The 16913-nt window shown below is 45.9% G+C and overlaps 1 protein-coding gene across 1 annotated transcript in view; it reads left to right on the top strand.

The window, feature by feature from the left end:
- Nucleotides 1–16357, top strand: part of Aldh9a1 (aldehyde dehydrogenase 9 family member A1) — an 18471-nt gene extending 2114 nt beyond the window's left edge. The window contains exons 2-11 of the mRNA XM_021158812.2: nt 358–503; nt 2261–2390; nt 3504–3638; nt 4390–4586; nt 5166–5306; nt 9421–9609; nt 9823–9910; nt 12570–12711; nt 13829–13941; nt 15461–16357. Coding sequence (XP_021014471.1) covers nt 358–503; nt 2261–2390; nt 3504–3638; nt 4390–4586; nt 5166–5306; nt 9421–9609; nt 9823–9910; nt 12570–12711; nt 13829–13941; nt 15461–15555 — 1376 coding nt within the window. The 3' untranslated portion in view covers nt 15556–16357. The remainder of the gene's footprint in view (nt 1–357; nt 504–2260; nt 2391–3503; nt 3639–4389; nt 4587–5165; nt 5307–9420; nt 9610–9822; nt 9911–12569; nt 12712–13828; nt 13942–15460) is intronic.
- Nucleotides 16358–16913: the final 556 nt, after the last annotated feature.

Genomic DNA, 16913 nt, shown 5'->3' on the forward strand with positions numbered 1-16913 from the left:
TTGAACTCAGGACCTTTGGAAGAGCAGTTGGTGCTCTTAACCGCTGAGCCATCCCTCCAACTGTAATGTTTAGTAAACGTGGCTATCAAATAGAGGAGGGCATGGCCTCTTAGTCTCAGGCTATGGTGAGTTTTAGACACGGAATCGTTTCAGTAGTTTTGTAATGTGGTTAAATTCTTGTTTTTATGGAGCTAGATCTGCAACCCTCGTTGGAGTTTAAAGGGATTCCCAATACAAAAAAAGCTAAGAACTAAATGAGACCCTGGGAGGGATCCATCCTCCAGAGGATGCTGATAGAAACCTCTCCGATGCATCGCAACTGCTTGAGATGAAATCGGCTCTCCCGCTTCTTTCTAGGCCGAGTGATTGCCACTTTCGCGTGTTCAGGAGAAAAGGAAGTAAACTTGGCTGTTGAGAATGCAAAGGCTGCCTTTAATCTCTGGAGTAAGAAAAGTGGCCTGGAGCGCTGCCAAGTCCTCCTGGAGGCTGCCCGGATCATCAAGGTGTGTACTGCTCGCTCGCTCGCTGGGTTCCTTTGGAGGAAGTGCTGCTCGCAGGGCTCTGCAGATAGACTTGGATGCAGCTTTGGGTCGTGGCGTTTCTGGGCAAGGGAGAAACGTTCCCACCCACATGCCCACCTTGGAACGTGAAATAAGCTTCTACCGTGTGCCCTATAGACAGTTCCCCTTGGCCTGCTTTGTTTCTTGAATTTGTTTTGAATTATAGCATGATCTTTATGGCTTACTTGCTTTTTACAAAATTTTTAATTAATTTTTATTTATATGAGTACACTGTAGTTCAGACACCCCAGAAGAGGGCATTGGGTCTCATTACAGATGGTTTGAGCCACCATGTGGTTGCTGGGAATTGAACTCAGGTCCTCTGGAAGATCAGTCAGTGCTCTTAACCACTGAGCCATCTCTCCAGCCTGCTTACTTGCTTTTTATCTTAAATTAGTTTTACTTAAAAGTGTATTTACTTATTTATCTGTATGTATATGTGCATGACTGTATGTGTATATGTATTTATACATGTATGTACAGGTGCCTGAAGAGGTTGGGGTCGGTGTAGTCTTGATCTCTGTCCAACCATACTTTTTGAGATGGTTTCTGTCAGTAGACCTGGGGTTTATCAGTTTGGCTACATTGGCTTGTCAGTGAGCTCCAGGGATTTGCCTGCTCTTGCCTCTCCAGTGTTGGGGATACGGCTCTGGTGCTGGCATGTCTGGCCTTTGTGGGAGCTGGGGATTGGAACTCAGGTCCTTTTGTTTATATAGCAGGCACCTCACAGACTCAGCCATCTTCCCAGGCCTGGATGCTTGCTTTTAACGTGTGCCTGTTTTTGATTTTTTTTTTTCTGTTTTGAGAATATTTAAGCCTTTTTTTTTTTTTTCCTGGTGTGTTTTCTACTAGGTATACTTCTAGAAAAATTCAAAAGAATAGACATCAAAACATGAATTGTATCTTTGGTGGGAATGTAGGGTGGGTTTTTTTTTTTTGTGTGTGTGTTTGTGTGTCTGTTAGTTATGCTGTGAGAAACCTTGAAGAGTCTGAGGATTAACATGCTTGCAAGTGAGTGTATACGTATACTCAAATATCTGTATACACACACATCAGTGCACACATGTATTCTGATAGAACACATGACACTTTGGAGATTAGAGAAAAAAGAGCTTTGTTACAGCCTGTACATGCTGTGGGTTGCACCACAGGGAGTTAGTGTATCTAAAGGCCTTCCCATCCTCCTCCAGGGAGGTACTGAGATTAATTGGTTATCAGTCAAGTCTCTGAGATGGAGAAGAAAGGATGGCTACAGTTATTACCCGGGAGTATAAACTGCTGGCTTCAGGAACAGGAAGTCATAGCCCCAAAGGTCTCTTCCTTGGGTAATGTAATCTCTGTTTTCCATGGCCTTTGCTCTTCAGTTGGCCTGCCTGGTGTCTTTGTTCAGATAGCCTGGGCCATGCCGAAATGTCTGAGAGTATGCTGAAATACGCGTTCTTACTTATACACATGCACAGAATAGTGCTTAAGACTTTCCATTTCTCTCAGATACTGAGTTGAGGTTGTGTTCTGAATCTTTGTCGCCTGATGATGACGAGGAGGCTCCTCTGTGGCAGCAGGTTTTTGTCTCCCGGTGTGGCACCATTCCTCTGTAGGGTCTCATTGCAAACGCCCGACTTTTCTAGGCTTAGAGCATGAGCGACATGTTCTGTTTAAACACCGTACTATGTATTCAATCTCCTCTGTTCTGCCCAAAGGAGCGGAAGGATGAAATTGCCACCGTGGAGACCATCAACAATGGGAAGTCCATATTTGAGGCCCGCCTGGATGTTGACACTTGCTGGCAGTGCCTGGAGTACTATGCAGGGCTGGCTGCGTCCATGGCAGGTGAGCCCTGGCCTGGCCTGGCCTCAGGTGACAAGAGGGCAGAAGAGCAGAGCCCAGTGGTGAAGGGCAAAGTCGCAAGTTCATTGTCACCTTTTGGGTGGCTTAAAAGTTACCTTATCATTCTTAGATAAGATGGGGGTGATAACACCTCATTTCCTGGCTTTTGAGGATTCAGTGAGATAGTACATGTCACCGAGCAAACAGCATTGAGCAGACCGAGACACTAGTTTGTAAGAGTCCACGCCGTGCGTGTCATTGTTTAAGTTAAGTTCGTAGCTGGGCCAGGATTGTAGCTAAGTTGGTTGACTGCTTGCCTACTGTGCATGGAGCCCTGGGTCCAGTTCCAAATATGGCATATTCTTTAGTGTGGTGATGCCTACCTGTAATCCTAGTATCTAGGAGGTAGAGGTAGGAGGACTGGAAGGTTAAGGGCAGCCTCAGCCACATAGTGCGTTTGAGGCTAACCTGAGCTAAATGAAACGTAAAAATCAAATGTTTACAGCAGTTCATATTGAGTGGGTTTTAGGGCTCTTAGACGTCCTCTGCTGCTGAGTGTCCCCTTGTTTCCATATTATTTTACCTAAGTTATGCGCTAGACCTCAGGAGATAGTTTTTTTTTTTGTTGTTTTTAAGAGTTTTTTATTTATTTTTGAAATGAGGGCTTGCTATGTAGCCTTGGCTTATCTGGGTCTTGCTGTATAGACCAGGCTGGCCTTGAACTCACAGAAACCCACCTCTGTCTCTGCTTCTCTAGTGATAAGATTAAAGGCACGCACCACCATAGCTGCCTCACTTTTACTTTTTAAAATTCTATGTGTATGGCTATTTTGCCTGCATGTGTATTGTATGCCGCTTGCTGGCCTTTTATCTGTGGTGGCTAAAAGAGGTGTGGGATCCCCTGGAATTGGAGCTGCAGATGCTTTTGAGTCACTATGTGGGTGCTGGTAACTGAACCTGGGTCCTCTGGAAGAGCAGCCAGTGTTCTTAACCGCTGAGCCATTTCTTCAGCCCCCACAGGAGATTCTTAGAGAACTAAATGAACTAGGATGAGCTAGAATGCGCTAGTGAAATTGGGAGCATAGACTGGCATCGTTCCTTCTGTTTTACCTCTAGGCGAGCACATTCAGCTCCCAGGAGGGTCCTTCGGCTACACCCGAAGAGAGCCGCTTGGGGTGTGTGTGGGGATAGGAGCATGGAACTACCCCTTCCAGATCGCCTGCTGGAAGTCTGCTCCCGCTCTGGCTTGTGGTAAGAGTGAATGTCTCCTCCACAGAGAGCCTTCCTCCCCCACTCCGCTCCAGTAGGACCTTCTGCTTCTTTCTAATGTGCTCTAGGGCAGTCAGATCCCTGAGGCTGTCGCCCTGCCCCTGCTCTGCCTCACTCCTGAAGGAATTAAAGGTTGAGGTTCCAGGCCCTGTCTTAAGTGTCTCTATTTTGCATCTGTCTAGTTTGTCTCTGACATAGGATCTGCGGTGTCGTCTAGGCTGCCCTTGTGAGTCAGCCTCTCTAGTGTTAGAATGAAAGGAAATGAAAGTTTCTGGTCTCTAACTTTTATAAAATGAGACTGACTATCCCTGCTTTACACTGAAGTTGCAAGCTTTAAGTGGGATAATACACGTGCCGAGACCTTGATACTCGAGAACCCAAGGTAGGAAAACAAGATGTGTCCTTTAAAAAAAGCTAATTAATTTCAGGTTTTTTAGTATCTTTTGTCCGTGTATATGAGTCTTTTGCCTGCATGTATATATGTATACAGTGCACATTACTGGTACCTGAAGAGGCTAGAGCAGGGTGCTAGAGTCTCTGGATCTCAAGTTACAGCTGGTTATAAACTAACCTTCGTGTGTTGGAAACTGATCCCAGAACAGCAAGTACTCAACTACTGAGCTGTCACTCCGACCCTAGACATTTCTGTTATTAGTAACACCTTTGGTGAATTTGGAGGACCAGGAACCAGCTGGAATAGTCTAGTCTAAGAGCAACATTTGGTTTTCTACAGGTAATGCCATGATCTTTAAGCCTTCTCCCTTCACGCCTGTGTCTGCTCTGCTCCTGGCTGAGATCTACACCAAAGCGGGTGCACCTCCTGGGCTCTTCAACGTGGTGCAAGGTGGGGCTGCCACAGGCCAGTTTCTGTGTCATCATCGCGAGGTGGCCAAGATCTCCTTCACCGGAAGTGTGCCCACTGGCGTGAAGGTACAGATGGAACCAGGTTTATCTTAACAAATGGCTAGCTCTGGCAAAGCTGACCCAGCCTACTGTGTAGTTTGCCTATTTTGGATTTCCTAGTTTGTATTGGGAATGGGCCAGGAAATTCTGCTGGTCCAAAGTTTCCTGTGCAAGGGTGAAGGAGAAAGAGAGCATGCATGGGTGGTCTGTGGTGGGCCAAGTGGGGTAGAAATTCTCCTCCCTGCCTAAGGAGATGATGTGTTTGAGGGACGGGGGCCGAGGCTGCGCTGGCACTTCTCTTGTTTAGTGAGTTAACCACATCATATAGAAGGAAGAATATTTTCTCAGGTTACTTCAGAGTCATTGCTTTGACCAGAATTTACGTCCTGGCCATGAGAGCCCTGTGAACCGTCAGTATGTTTCAGATGAACTCCTGTGTCAGGGTTTGAAGTAAAGTTCTGTAAATTCTCATAAGCGTTTGCCAAAGAATATTTTCAGTGGATGAAGGGCTCAATCGGATCACGATGGCTGGTGGGTGCAGGTCTCGTTGACCTTGCTACAGGCTAAGTTAGGCTAAACTTCTGAATGTCTTGCTTTGTTCTGTAGATCATGGAGATGTCTGCTAAGGGAGTCAAACCCATTACTTTGGAACTTGGGGGCAAATCTCCTCTCATCATCTTCTCAGACTGTAATATGGAGAATGCTGTGAAGGGGGCCCTGATGGCCAACTTCCTCACACAAGGACAGGTATGCACTCTTCCTGACAGGGCGGGGAGGAAACTCCCCTCCTCTTCCCCCATCAGCACACTCGACACCCTGGACCCACTTTGAGAAGTGCAGGATAGTTGCGCAAATAGTACAAAGCTTCCGTTGTGTCCTTGATCTAGTGACCTAGATTGCTGTCATACATTGGTTCCCAACCTTCTGAACACTGTGACCCTGTAACACAGCATCTCATGTGGTGGTGACCTGCAACCATAAAGTTATTTCCGTTGCTACCTCACAACTGTAATTTTGCTAATGTTATGAATTGTAGTGTGAATAGGTATTGCGATAAGGCTTTGCTAAAGGGGTTGCGACCCACAGGCTGAGAACTGCTGCAGAAGCTACCATGTCTACCCTTCTCTCAATCTGCTTACACACATATTATATAAATGCTAAGTTTTCCTGTAGTGTTTATAGTATTTATAGATACAAGGTCTGTAACTATGAATTACTCCAATGTAGCCAAAAAAGCATAATCTTTTATATAAAATTACCACACTGTAACACACACACACACACACACACATACACACACACACACCATTGTCAGTATTCTTACTTGTGTTAACTTTCTGATTTTTTCCATTTTTCCATCTGTAACCTTTACTAGAACTTGACCGCTTATTTGACTAATATCTTAGTAATTGAAAATAATTTTCTTTTTTTTTTCTGGGACAAGATCCAACTGAAGGGACTAACGTAGTACAGGGGTAGAGCACATGCTTACCATAGGGTCTGAGGTAAGAGCCATAACACCACAGAAAGACAAAAGAACAAGCCAGAAAAACCCCAGAAGAATCCACTGATGAGATTTAGTGTTTTGCTTGTCGTCGTCCCCCCCCCCCCCCCCCCCGCGCTCAGTTGCTGTTGGTTTGTAAAAAATTCTTTAGGCAGATTTTATCTTATGTATGTGAATGTTCTGCCTGAGTGTATGACTCTGTACCCCATGTGTACCCGGTGTCCCTGGAGAGCAGAGGAGGCATTTGGTGCCCTTGAATTGGAGTTCTAGAGGGTTGTGAGGCAGCCACCCTGTGGGTGCTGGCAGCTTACGATGGGTCCTCTGCAAGAGCAAGCGAGCCGTCTCTCCAGCCTTGGTTATTGTTTCTCTAAACCATACGTGTGTATGTGCTGCAGTGTGCTAATCTATGCATGTAGAAGGCTACATAGTGGGTAATTGGCATGGTTTAGGTCATGAGTGTTGGTGTTTTGAGACAAAGTCCCTCCGAGTAGCCCAGGCTGTCCTCGGACTCCTAGCTTCCCAAGTGCTGGGATCTCAGGCATGTGCCACCATACTGGGTTTTTCCTCTCTCTGACCCGAGAAACTTCTTTGATTTCTGGCACATTTAGGTCTTGTAGATCCATCTCGTTCTTTTTCCAACTGAACTCTGGAATTAGCTGTCTGTCTACAGCCCTGGTTTCAGGGAGTGGGAAGCGTTACTTAGAAACCCAGCTCTTGGCTGGGGATGTAGCTTGGTGGTAGGATAAATGCTTACCCTGCACCTGTGAGATCCTGAGTTTAACCCCTATAAGCCAAGGGAAGGAGCAACCAGGATTCCAGTGCCCGGCTCTTGACTGCTGCTGTGGTGTCCATGCTGCTCAGCCGGGGCTAGGGAATGCATGACTGTGTGTGTGCAGACACGGAGCTGAACACACCTCCCTTCCTCCAAGACAGAGTTTCTCTGAGTAGCTCCCCTCTCTCCCTGTGCGCGTACACACACACACACACACACACACACACACACACACACACACACCTACCTTGCCTGCCTCAGAACTTGCTCTGTAGACCAGGCTGACCTTACTCGGAGATCTGTCTACCTTTGCCCCCCCTCCCAAGCACTCAAGCACTGGGATTGCAGGTGTGCCACCATCACCCGGCCCCCTTTTTTTTTTGTATCTGTATTAAGCACAAATTCATTCAGTAAGTCATTGTGGCCCTTTTCTTCTTCCCTGTCTATATTTGTAGTTTCCTTTTCTGATAGTGACAGATTTTTTTTTTTTTAATCTTTTCAGAGCCAAGGACCAAACCCTGGGCCTTGTGCTTGCTAGGCAAGCGCTCTACCACTGAGCTAAAATCCCCAACCCCAGACTTAGGTTTTTTTTTTTTTTTTTTTTTTTTTATCCACAGTGTATTGAATCACCTGGTCCCAGAGTAGCATTGTGAAAAGTAAGCCAAGTTAAAAGTTTCAGGTAGCCGGGAGGAGGTGGTGGGGGTGCACGCCTTTAATCCCAGCACTGGGGAGGCAGAGGCAGGCGGATTTCTAAGTTTGAGGCCAGCCTGGACTACAGAGTGAGTTCCAGGACAGCCAGGGCTACACAGAGAAACCCTGTCTCGAAAAACCAAAAAAAAAAAAAAAAAAAAAAGTTTCAGGTACTTTATAGTTCTTTTTGTCTTTGGCCTGGATGAGTACTGCCTTCTAAAGGCACTGGGTCTGTTCTGTCCTCCCTGGCTTCAGTCTGCTTATGATGCTCATTTAGAAGAGCAGGTCCACTGGCTTCTGCTTGTATGTCACTTGACGTGTCTTTTCCTCTGCCCTTTAAAGAGTTTTAAGATCTGTTTTCATCAGGCAAAACATGACCATAGTTCCAAATGTGAAACATTTTTAAAGAGCCCATCCAGGGCTGTCAGTCTCCACCCCTCCTCCCCACTCGTCTCCCCTGCTCCCCTCCCCCTTCCCATTCCAAGACATTGGTGCTTGTTTCTCCTTTTCTGTGCTGCTCTTTGAACACAGCGACCATATGTTTGTACAGTTTGGATTTCCTCTACTTTCTTTTACAAAGGGAAGCAGGTTAGAAGCTCCACTTTTTATATATAATTTTAATATGTCGTGGACATCCATTGAACTTCATAGGGATCTATTTCTGGGACTCTGCTCTGTTCTACTGTATGTTTGTGTGGTATTTGAACCGTATTCATGTTCATTCTGGTGAGCATGACTGGTGGTTATTTACAGTTTTAGAGATAGAGAGAATGGTGACTAACCCTCCCCACCCCCATCCCCTGTAGGGTTTCTTTGTGTAGCCCTGACTGTGCTAACTCCATAACCTGCCTCTGCCTCCCGAGTGCTGGGATTAAAGATGTCTCCATCGCCTGGCTTAAAATGCTCCTCCATTTTAAAAACTGGGTTGAAGATTACAGCTCTCAGCCTCATCTTACTTTTAGCCCACACTTTAGGAACAGCCAGAGTGAGCAGCCGGTGACGCAGGACTAAGAGAGGTTCCGTCCAGTCCTGTGCCCGATGCGGTAAAGGTCTTCAGAAAAGTTCAGTAGAGTAAGAGTTAACCATTATGTTAAAGGGCAGATCATGCATGTAGAATGTGTGTCTAAATCACATGTAAGATCCTTCCTAATTACTACGGGCAGTTTATATTTGTTTGTTTGTTTGTTTGTTTTTTCGAGACAGGGTTTCTCTGTGTAGCCCTGGCTGTCCTGGAACTCACTTTGTAGACCAGGCTGGCCTCGAACTCAGAAATCCGCCTGCCTCTGCCTCCCAGGTGCTGGGATTAAAGGCGTGCGCCACCACTGCCCGGCTCAGTTTATTTTTTTTTTAATAATTTGTTTTTATTTTGTGTGCCTTGGTGATTTGCCTGCATGTATGTCTGTGAGAAGGTGTCAGATGCCCTGGAACGGAGTTACAGACAGGTGTGAGCTGCCATGTGGGTGCCGGGAATTGAACCCAGGTCCCTGGAAGAGCAGCCCATGCTCTTAATCACTGAGCCATCTCTCCAGTCTCTGTGGGCAGTTTTTTTAGAAGTGAAAATATTCTTGAAAAAAAAAAATGTGTTATAGGGCTGGAGAGATGACACAGCAGTTAAGAGCACTGGCTGCTCTTGCAGAGGACCTGGGTTCGATTCCTAGCACCCACATGGCAGCTCACAGTCATTAGCAACTCTAGGTCCAGGAGATCCAGTGTCCTCTTCTGGCCTCCGCAGGCACCAGGCACGCATATGGCGCACAGACATAATGCAAGCAAAACATCAAATACATAAAATAAAACATTAAAACAATGTATCTTATCGCCTTTAAGGTTGTTAGGTAGTTTTTCCCTCTTTTTTTTTATCCCATATGCAAATTTGTATCTCACGTCTCCTTTAGGTCTGCTGCAATGGGACTCGAGTCTTTGTGCAAAAGGAAATTGCTGATAAATTCATAAATGAGGTTGTGAAGCAGACTCAGAAGATAAAACTTGGAGACCCCCTTCTGGAAGATACGAGGATGGGCCCACTCATCAACGCCCCACATCTGGAACGAGTCCTCGGGTTTGTCAAGTTGGCAAAGGAGCAGGTAAGAAGTGACAGGAGCTCAGAGGGCAGGGCGGGTTACGTCCTGGCTCCTTATCCTGTTCCTCTTCACTGACAGCCGTGGTTGCTGTCCCTGAGGGTCCTGCTTTGGGAGGGTAAATATGCATGCATTTGCTTGGGCTACATTTTGCCTTTTGGGGCCATACATGGATTTATGTTCAATACAAAAGATGCCTGCCTTTTCTCTTTCTCTTAGGGTGCTACTGTGCTGTGTGGTGGAGAGGTGTATGTACCAGACGATCCCAAATTAAAACATGGATATTACATGACACCTTGCATTTTAAGTATGTCTTGTTCGTTTTTAAATAGCTGGGATTAAATACCAAGTAGCTATAAGTGAATATTTATAACCTATGTAATGTCACGGGGTAAGGGTTGGCAGGTTGAATGGTCCCACTACCCAGACTTGCTTATGAAGTAAGTCGTTACTCTTGAAGCCCCCAGGTGCCCCTGCACTAGGGCAGCCATATGAATTGGTTTGCTGGAGACACGTCTTTTGGGAACACGCTTAAACACACACACACACACACACACACACACACACACACACACACACACAAAAGCCCTAAAGCTCAGAAATACTTGTTTGATTAAAATAATTAGGGTAATGACATCTTCAGTAACTATAATCAGTATAACAAAACCAATTTGTCAGATGTAATTTTGGTAAGTTTTAGTACATCTTTTCACCCGTATAACTCTGCTTTGGGGCTGGAGAGATGGCTCAGTGGTTAAGAGCACTGTCTTTTCTTCCAGAGGTTATGAGTTGACTTCCCAGAAACCCCATGGTGGCTCACAACCATCTGTAATGGAATCTGATGCCCTCTTCTGGTGTGTCTGAAGAGAGCAACAGTGGACTCATATACATTAAATAAATAAATAAATAAATAATAAAAAATAGATACCCAAAAAAACAAAACTCTGTTTTGGACAGTCAGGTATACATAGGTATCCTACTCAAACCGATTCCAGCCATTGCCCTGGTGCTAGTGTGTTACCTTTCAACCATGGCACGATGCAGTTTAGCTAAAGGTATAGCCACTGATGTTGAAAAGCTGTGAGCCTAATATCCAGACCGTGGACCAGGGAGGTTGTAATTGAATGAGTTAACAAGTAGGGAAAGTTTATGTGTTGTTAAGTGAAAGATAATGGGTTAAACAATAAAGTATGCAATATTATTCTAAATTTGTTGAAGAGCAGGTTTGTATGTGTACAGGAAAAGAAGGAATGGAGACTATATTAATAGAGTTCTCTGTGTGCTGGGACTAATTCTTGTGATGCTGGAAGCTGGCTTGTGACTTCACATATGTGTGACTTGGAAAACCTGCTAAGACAGATTTCTGGTCCCTGCCTCAGACCTCTGACTGTCATTCTTAGAGCCTTGGGCGTAGAGATGTGCGTTGTCACAGACCCACTGCTGACCTTTGTACAGGACAGGTTAGGACTGGCTTGAGAGTCTGTCTTTAACTTGCTTAAGATTTCAGAATTGGTCTGTGTTTCAGGGAGGCATGCTTCCCGATGGCACGTGTCAGCTGTTCCTTCCACTCTCCAGTGTAAAGCTCACTGCCCACAGAGCCATTTGTGTAGCCAGCCTTGTAAGCTGATAAATATTTTCAGAGACGGTTGGGTAATTGTTTTGAGTAATAAAATAAAACATACATGTGGATTATTATTAGTTTTCAAAGACTCAGAACGCAACCAGCTATTTGTAAGCACAAGCTAAGTATTATATGAGGCACTGGTGTCTCTCAGGTGCACCTCTAACCGACCTGAAGAGATTTTCTTTTTCTCATTTTAAAAATGTATTCTCCCCTCCCTCCACCCCTCCCAGGTCTGAGGAGATTTTAGAGTTGCTTGTTAGACTTTATAATGAGCCAGGGTTGCTAACAGGACTCCAGAGCTCCTTTTCCAGCTCCCCGTCCCTTACACGTGCAGCTACCTCCAAACGTCCTGTGCAGTGTTGCTTGGAGACTCACAGGGGCTCAGTGCTGCTCCTTCTCAGAGTCCTAAGCACAGAACCCAAATGCCAAGCATGGATTAAGTCATTGTAGGCAGTGAGTTGTTTGTAGGAACATTAAGTACAGATTTTACAAAGCAAATATGCTTTTATGTATTTTCAAATTTTGATTTTTTATATTGCATTTATATTTTTATATTGCATTTGTGTGTGTGTGCATGCATGTGCGTGTGTGTCTTGCATATGCATTTGCATGCATAGATGAACAGTGCCTGTGCAGGCTAGAGGAAGGCATTGGATCCCCTGGAGCTGGAGTCACTGGTGGTTTCCAGCTGCCTGATGTGGGTGCTAAGACACAAACTTGGGTCTTCTGCAAGGGCAGTGAACCTTCGGAACCACTGAGCCACCTCTCCAGCCCTTGCAGCTTTTTATAGCATTGTTTCTACTTGTAATTACATGAGAGAATCACTTAAAAAATGTGACAAATGGAATAAAAAAAACCTATATGATATTTTAACAGAAATCCTGTTAATGTTGTATTTTTGGGTCATTTTCAGTGAGTATTTTTATGAACATCTTCTTACTGTTGAAAAGCACGGCTCTGAGCAGCTTTATAAAAGTTGCTGGTTGGGGTGTGCCTGGTCTGTGGTGATCATTTCCTCCTCTTTGGGTGTCAGTCTGCTGCCTTTGCTTTCATCAGTATAGGTAATGCTGTAGTGAAGATCTCTGTAAGTGAGTCTGTTTGCCTCACTGGAGACTTCCTTAGGAATCCTAAAAGGCGGTTTTAGAATCGCTGAGGATAACCCTCTAATATTTTTAGCCAAAGTGCCATGCCGAAGGAAGGTCTAATTGACATCCACAGTGGCGATACCCTGTTGAATTTTTCCCCCTAAAGCCACATGTCTCACTGTTGACTAAGATACTGTGTTCTGGGTCTATGAGATTGTGGTCCCCTCACTGTCTGGTTTTGTTCTGAATGCTGGCAGCTAATTGCAGAGACGACATGACTTGTGTAAAAGAAGAGATCTTTGGACCAGTCATGTCCATTTTAACATTTGGAACTGAAGCCGAGGTTCTAGAGCGAGCTAATGACACCACTTTTGGACTAGCAGCTGGGGTCTTCACCAGGTATGTGGATCAGGACATCTGCAGCATCTTAGGAGGGAGGGGTTATGGGATCTCTCGAGTGTGTAACCATTGTCATTGCTCCCCACGTTGCTCTCATTAGAGATTAGAGCCACCAGCATCTCTGCTTCTGTGTGTTTTCTGCTGCTGAGGATCAAACTGAGCTACGCCCCTCACCCAGTGTGCTTTTCAGTTTAGTGGATGCCAAGGCTGCATTTGGCACTCTGCTTGTCTGAGTTGGAGACTTAGTGCCCTTTGTGTGTGTTGGGGGAGGGTACTGAGGACTAAGCCAGGGGCCTTGCACATAGGAAACAAGCGGCCCATATCGAGCTGTCTCCAGTATCCCCAGACCTTCTTTTAACTTATTACTTTGAGTTAGGTTCTCTAAGTTGCCAGCACCGGCCACGACGGCTCTGCAGTGCAGGCGGGCCTTGGGCTGACTCAGTTGTCCTCTGACCACCACAGATGTGCAGTGTGTATGTGCACACAGATGCAGGTGCGCGTACACTAGTAAAAAGCTCTAATTTCTCCATGCCTGTCTCAGCCATCCTCCTGGCGTAAGGGGTTTGGTTTGCACTTCTGTGGATTTCCTTTTGCTTTTGGCTATTTATGCTTAAGGAGGCTTTGTCTAATCCAGGGTCATGGAGACAAACTTCTGTCCTAAAAGTTTTATAGTTCTGCTATCTGTGTTCCATGTGGGTGAATGCATATGTATGGAGTGAAGGGCTCCACCTTTATCCCTGTGTGTGAGGCTGTGTAGTTGCTCCCACACCACTGAACAGTGGTGCCCTTTACTGCCTCCTGGTTTATAGATTTCTTTCTTTTTTTTTTTCGAGACAGGGTTTCTCTGTGTAGCCCTGGCTGTCCTGGAACTCACTTTGTAGACCAGGCTGGCCTCGAACTCAGAAATCTGCCTGCCTCTGCCTCCCGAATGCTGGGATTAAAGGTGTGCACCACCACACCCAGCGGTTTATACATTTTTAAACCTGGTCTTGTCTGAAAGCACTTTGAACAGTTTGAAGAAACAACAGTTTGCCAGGATCTCAGGACCGTCAGAGCTCACACTCTGAGGTTCCCTGAGGAAATCTGCTAATAACCAATACTGTCTTTTCCCTAACAGGGACATCCAGAGGGCGCACCGGGTGGCGGCTGAGCTGCAGGCTGGAACGTGCTACATTAACAACTATAATGTCAGCCCAGTGGAGCTGCCCTTTGGTGGCTACAAGAAGTCAGGTGAGGCGGAGGAAAAGCACAGACAAACCAGATTTGCAGGGATGCCATTCTAGCCAGTGCCAGCTCACCAGCATTCTAATTGTGACCTGGCACAGCCAAGGACATACAGGACACTCAGTCCTCCCCAGCCTCGCTGGAGTGCAGGCCAGCCACCGCCAGACAACAGCTCTTATGTAATGTGGCATGTGAACTGCTGATCAGTGCGTCTTGTGGGCAGTGTTAACTTTTTCTTGCTCTGAGCATTAAGCACTCCTGTAGGGCTTCCACATCAGGCATGCCCATCAGTAGGGCTTAGGTGTCTCTCAAGTCATAGTCCAGAGAGCTTGTATTAATTGATTTTCTCCTTTGGGTCCACATTTGAGATTCAACACAACTGTCTGATCTGGATGGCACCAAAATGGTCCCCTAAGCTACTGCTCCTTGATTTCTGTCACCACAGATGTGTGCTCTGGAGAGTCGGGGTTTGAAGCAGAGGTAGTATAGCCATTGCTTTGAGTTTTTTTCTCTCTGTGTGGTGCCTATATTCATTTATTTCCTATACTTCTTTTCATTTAAACTAAAAATTGGTTTGAACACAGTTTTGAGAGTCCAGCTGGTTTGAACACAGTTTTGAGAGTCCAGCTCATAGTCTTTGGCCACCTTACTATTAGGAAGAGTGATGCTGTGGTGGGGGTGGATAGTCTATTCTCATAACTAGTGCTATCCTTGCACTCCCTAATGATACTCTACTAATCATGGTTTTTATTACTGGCTAGTGTTTAGTATAGGGCATGGGCCTTAGGGCCCCTAACCCCAGGCCGGTTTTCATTCCTTTTGGGTAAGACAACAGTGTGTGCATGATAAGAGAGAAAGGGCTAGATCTGAAGAGAGCCTGGCCTGATATGCTTAGTCAGTGTGGGCTTGGGCACAACACAAAGTCCAAGCATGGGACTTTGGCAACCTGAAAGTCTGCTCTTTGCACATGCTAACGGTTAATAAATCTTGTTACATAGTCAGGTTTTAACAGACATTGCTTTTCAGGGCTGTCAGGTTGATTGTTGTAGAGGCTGCTTCTAACGGGCTTCTTGGTTTTTGTAGGGCTAGGGGTAGGGAGGATGGAGAACACAGTCTCACGTATCCAGGGTGAGCCTTGAACTCACTGTATAGTGGAGCAGAGTTCCTTTTGCCCCATCTGTGTGAAGTGCTGGGGTTATAGGAATGTGAGACTATGCCCAGGCTAATGGTGCCGAGGACTGAACCCAGGGCTTTGTGCTTGGTAGGCAAGCACGCCACCAACTGAGCTATTGCACCTGCTGTTAGCACGCTTCCTTCAAAAGACTGAACACTTTTCAGATGTTCACACAGAGTGGCAGGCACTGAAGCAGGTACTCGTAAGTGTCCTAACACTCGCTGGCCCAGCTCCGCAGAAGTACCTGCTCTGAGGACGTGCTCCCCACCCTGACCAGCAGAGTCTGCCTTTGATGCACTGGGACTCCAGACCACTGTACGGCCAGCTCACCCTGACCCCGTGTCTTTTCAGGATTTGGCAGAGAGAATGGCCGTGTGACGATTGAGTACTACTCTCAGCTGAAGACGGTGTGTGTGGAGATGGGCGACGTGGAGTCAGCCTTTTGAAACCCAGTGAAGCCTGCTGACGTAGCCAAGCTGTGGAATGAGTTGACTGCCTTGACAGGCAGCATAACTGAATAGCTTCTTACATCCAGGCTCTGGGTCATTAGTGTGATAACGGGTCAGTGTTGTCCTCTGTTTTACAGTCACCTTCCCAGTTTCAAAATGTGCACAAGTGCCTTTCAGATGGTAGCCAGGTAACCTGTTGCTCCAGCAAGTCCCTGAGAAATATGTGGACCCCAGAAGCATGCTCTTCAGACATAGGCAGGCCACAGCTCTGCTCTTACACATTTGTCCCACCAACAATGGCAGCTTTCTAGTTTGCTTTAAAGCAGGTCTTCCTTCCTGGGTTCCTGGTGAATCAGTAGATATACATTCTTTGTTCATTGACAACTAAAAAACAAATTCTTAAAGCTTTTATTTGGAGCTGGGCAATGGTGGGATGTGCCCTTAATCCCGGCACTTGGGAGGCAGAGACAGATGGATGTCGGAGTTTAGAGCCAGCCTGGTCTACAGAGTGAATTCCAGTCTAGGAAGGACTACATAGAGAAATCCTGTCTCAAAAGAACAAAAAACAAAACAAAAAAAACCCCATAAATAAATAAAAAAATGTAAAAAGCTGTTATTCTTAGTATTTGTGGGCTATGTGACTCAGTGGCATTTAAACAGCTGTGTTCTAACTGACTAGCAAGACAGTTCAGTGGGTAAGGTCTTATCACTTAAACCCAGTGACCTCAGGTTTATCTCCAGAACCCACCCCTCCCCCATATCATACACTGCACAATAATAAAATCTTTCTCAAACGCTGTGTTTTTCTGTCCTTTCATTGAGAAACCGGACCACCTGGCTAGAGAGACAGGTAGTTGGTGGAGTCGGATTTTACGCAGATAACTGACTTGCTTCAGTAAACACTCATCCTGTCTTCCACAGCCCTTTATCTCTGGTCCTTGCAGTACAGCCTGTGGCCATAGAACCGAAGAGAACCTTTAGAATGTGTGAGTTACTTGTATGCTACCATGACAGTGAATTAAAAACCTATTACACTGCTGATCTTTTTGCCGTCTTAATTTGAGTCTCATCTTAAGGCTGGGTAGGAGAGAGGAGAAAGCACCAGGCAGGGGGAGGTGAGCCCTGCCAAGTACAAAGGGCAGGGTGGGGCATGACGACTTTTTGTGCCCTGTCCTTCCCTGCAGTGGGCAGACCTTGTAACTGCAGACCGCTGCAGTTAAGCCCAGCCCAGTGCTCCTTCTGGGGACCAGTTACATACAGTGACGGTGGCATTTAGAGATAAGGGATGATTGCTACTAGGCCTCTCAGTCTCTTGCCCTTAGATGGTGAATCATGGCCGTTCGCACCAGAATGCT

The sequence above is a fragment of the Mus caroli genome, chromosome 1 (assembly GCF_900094665.2).
Source record: "Mus caroli chromosome 1, CAROLI_EIJ_v1.1, whole genome shotgun sequence".
Classification (NCBI taxonomy): Eukaryota; Metazoa; Chordata; class Mammalia; order Rodentia; family Muridae; genus Mus; species Mus caroli.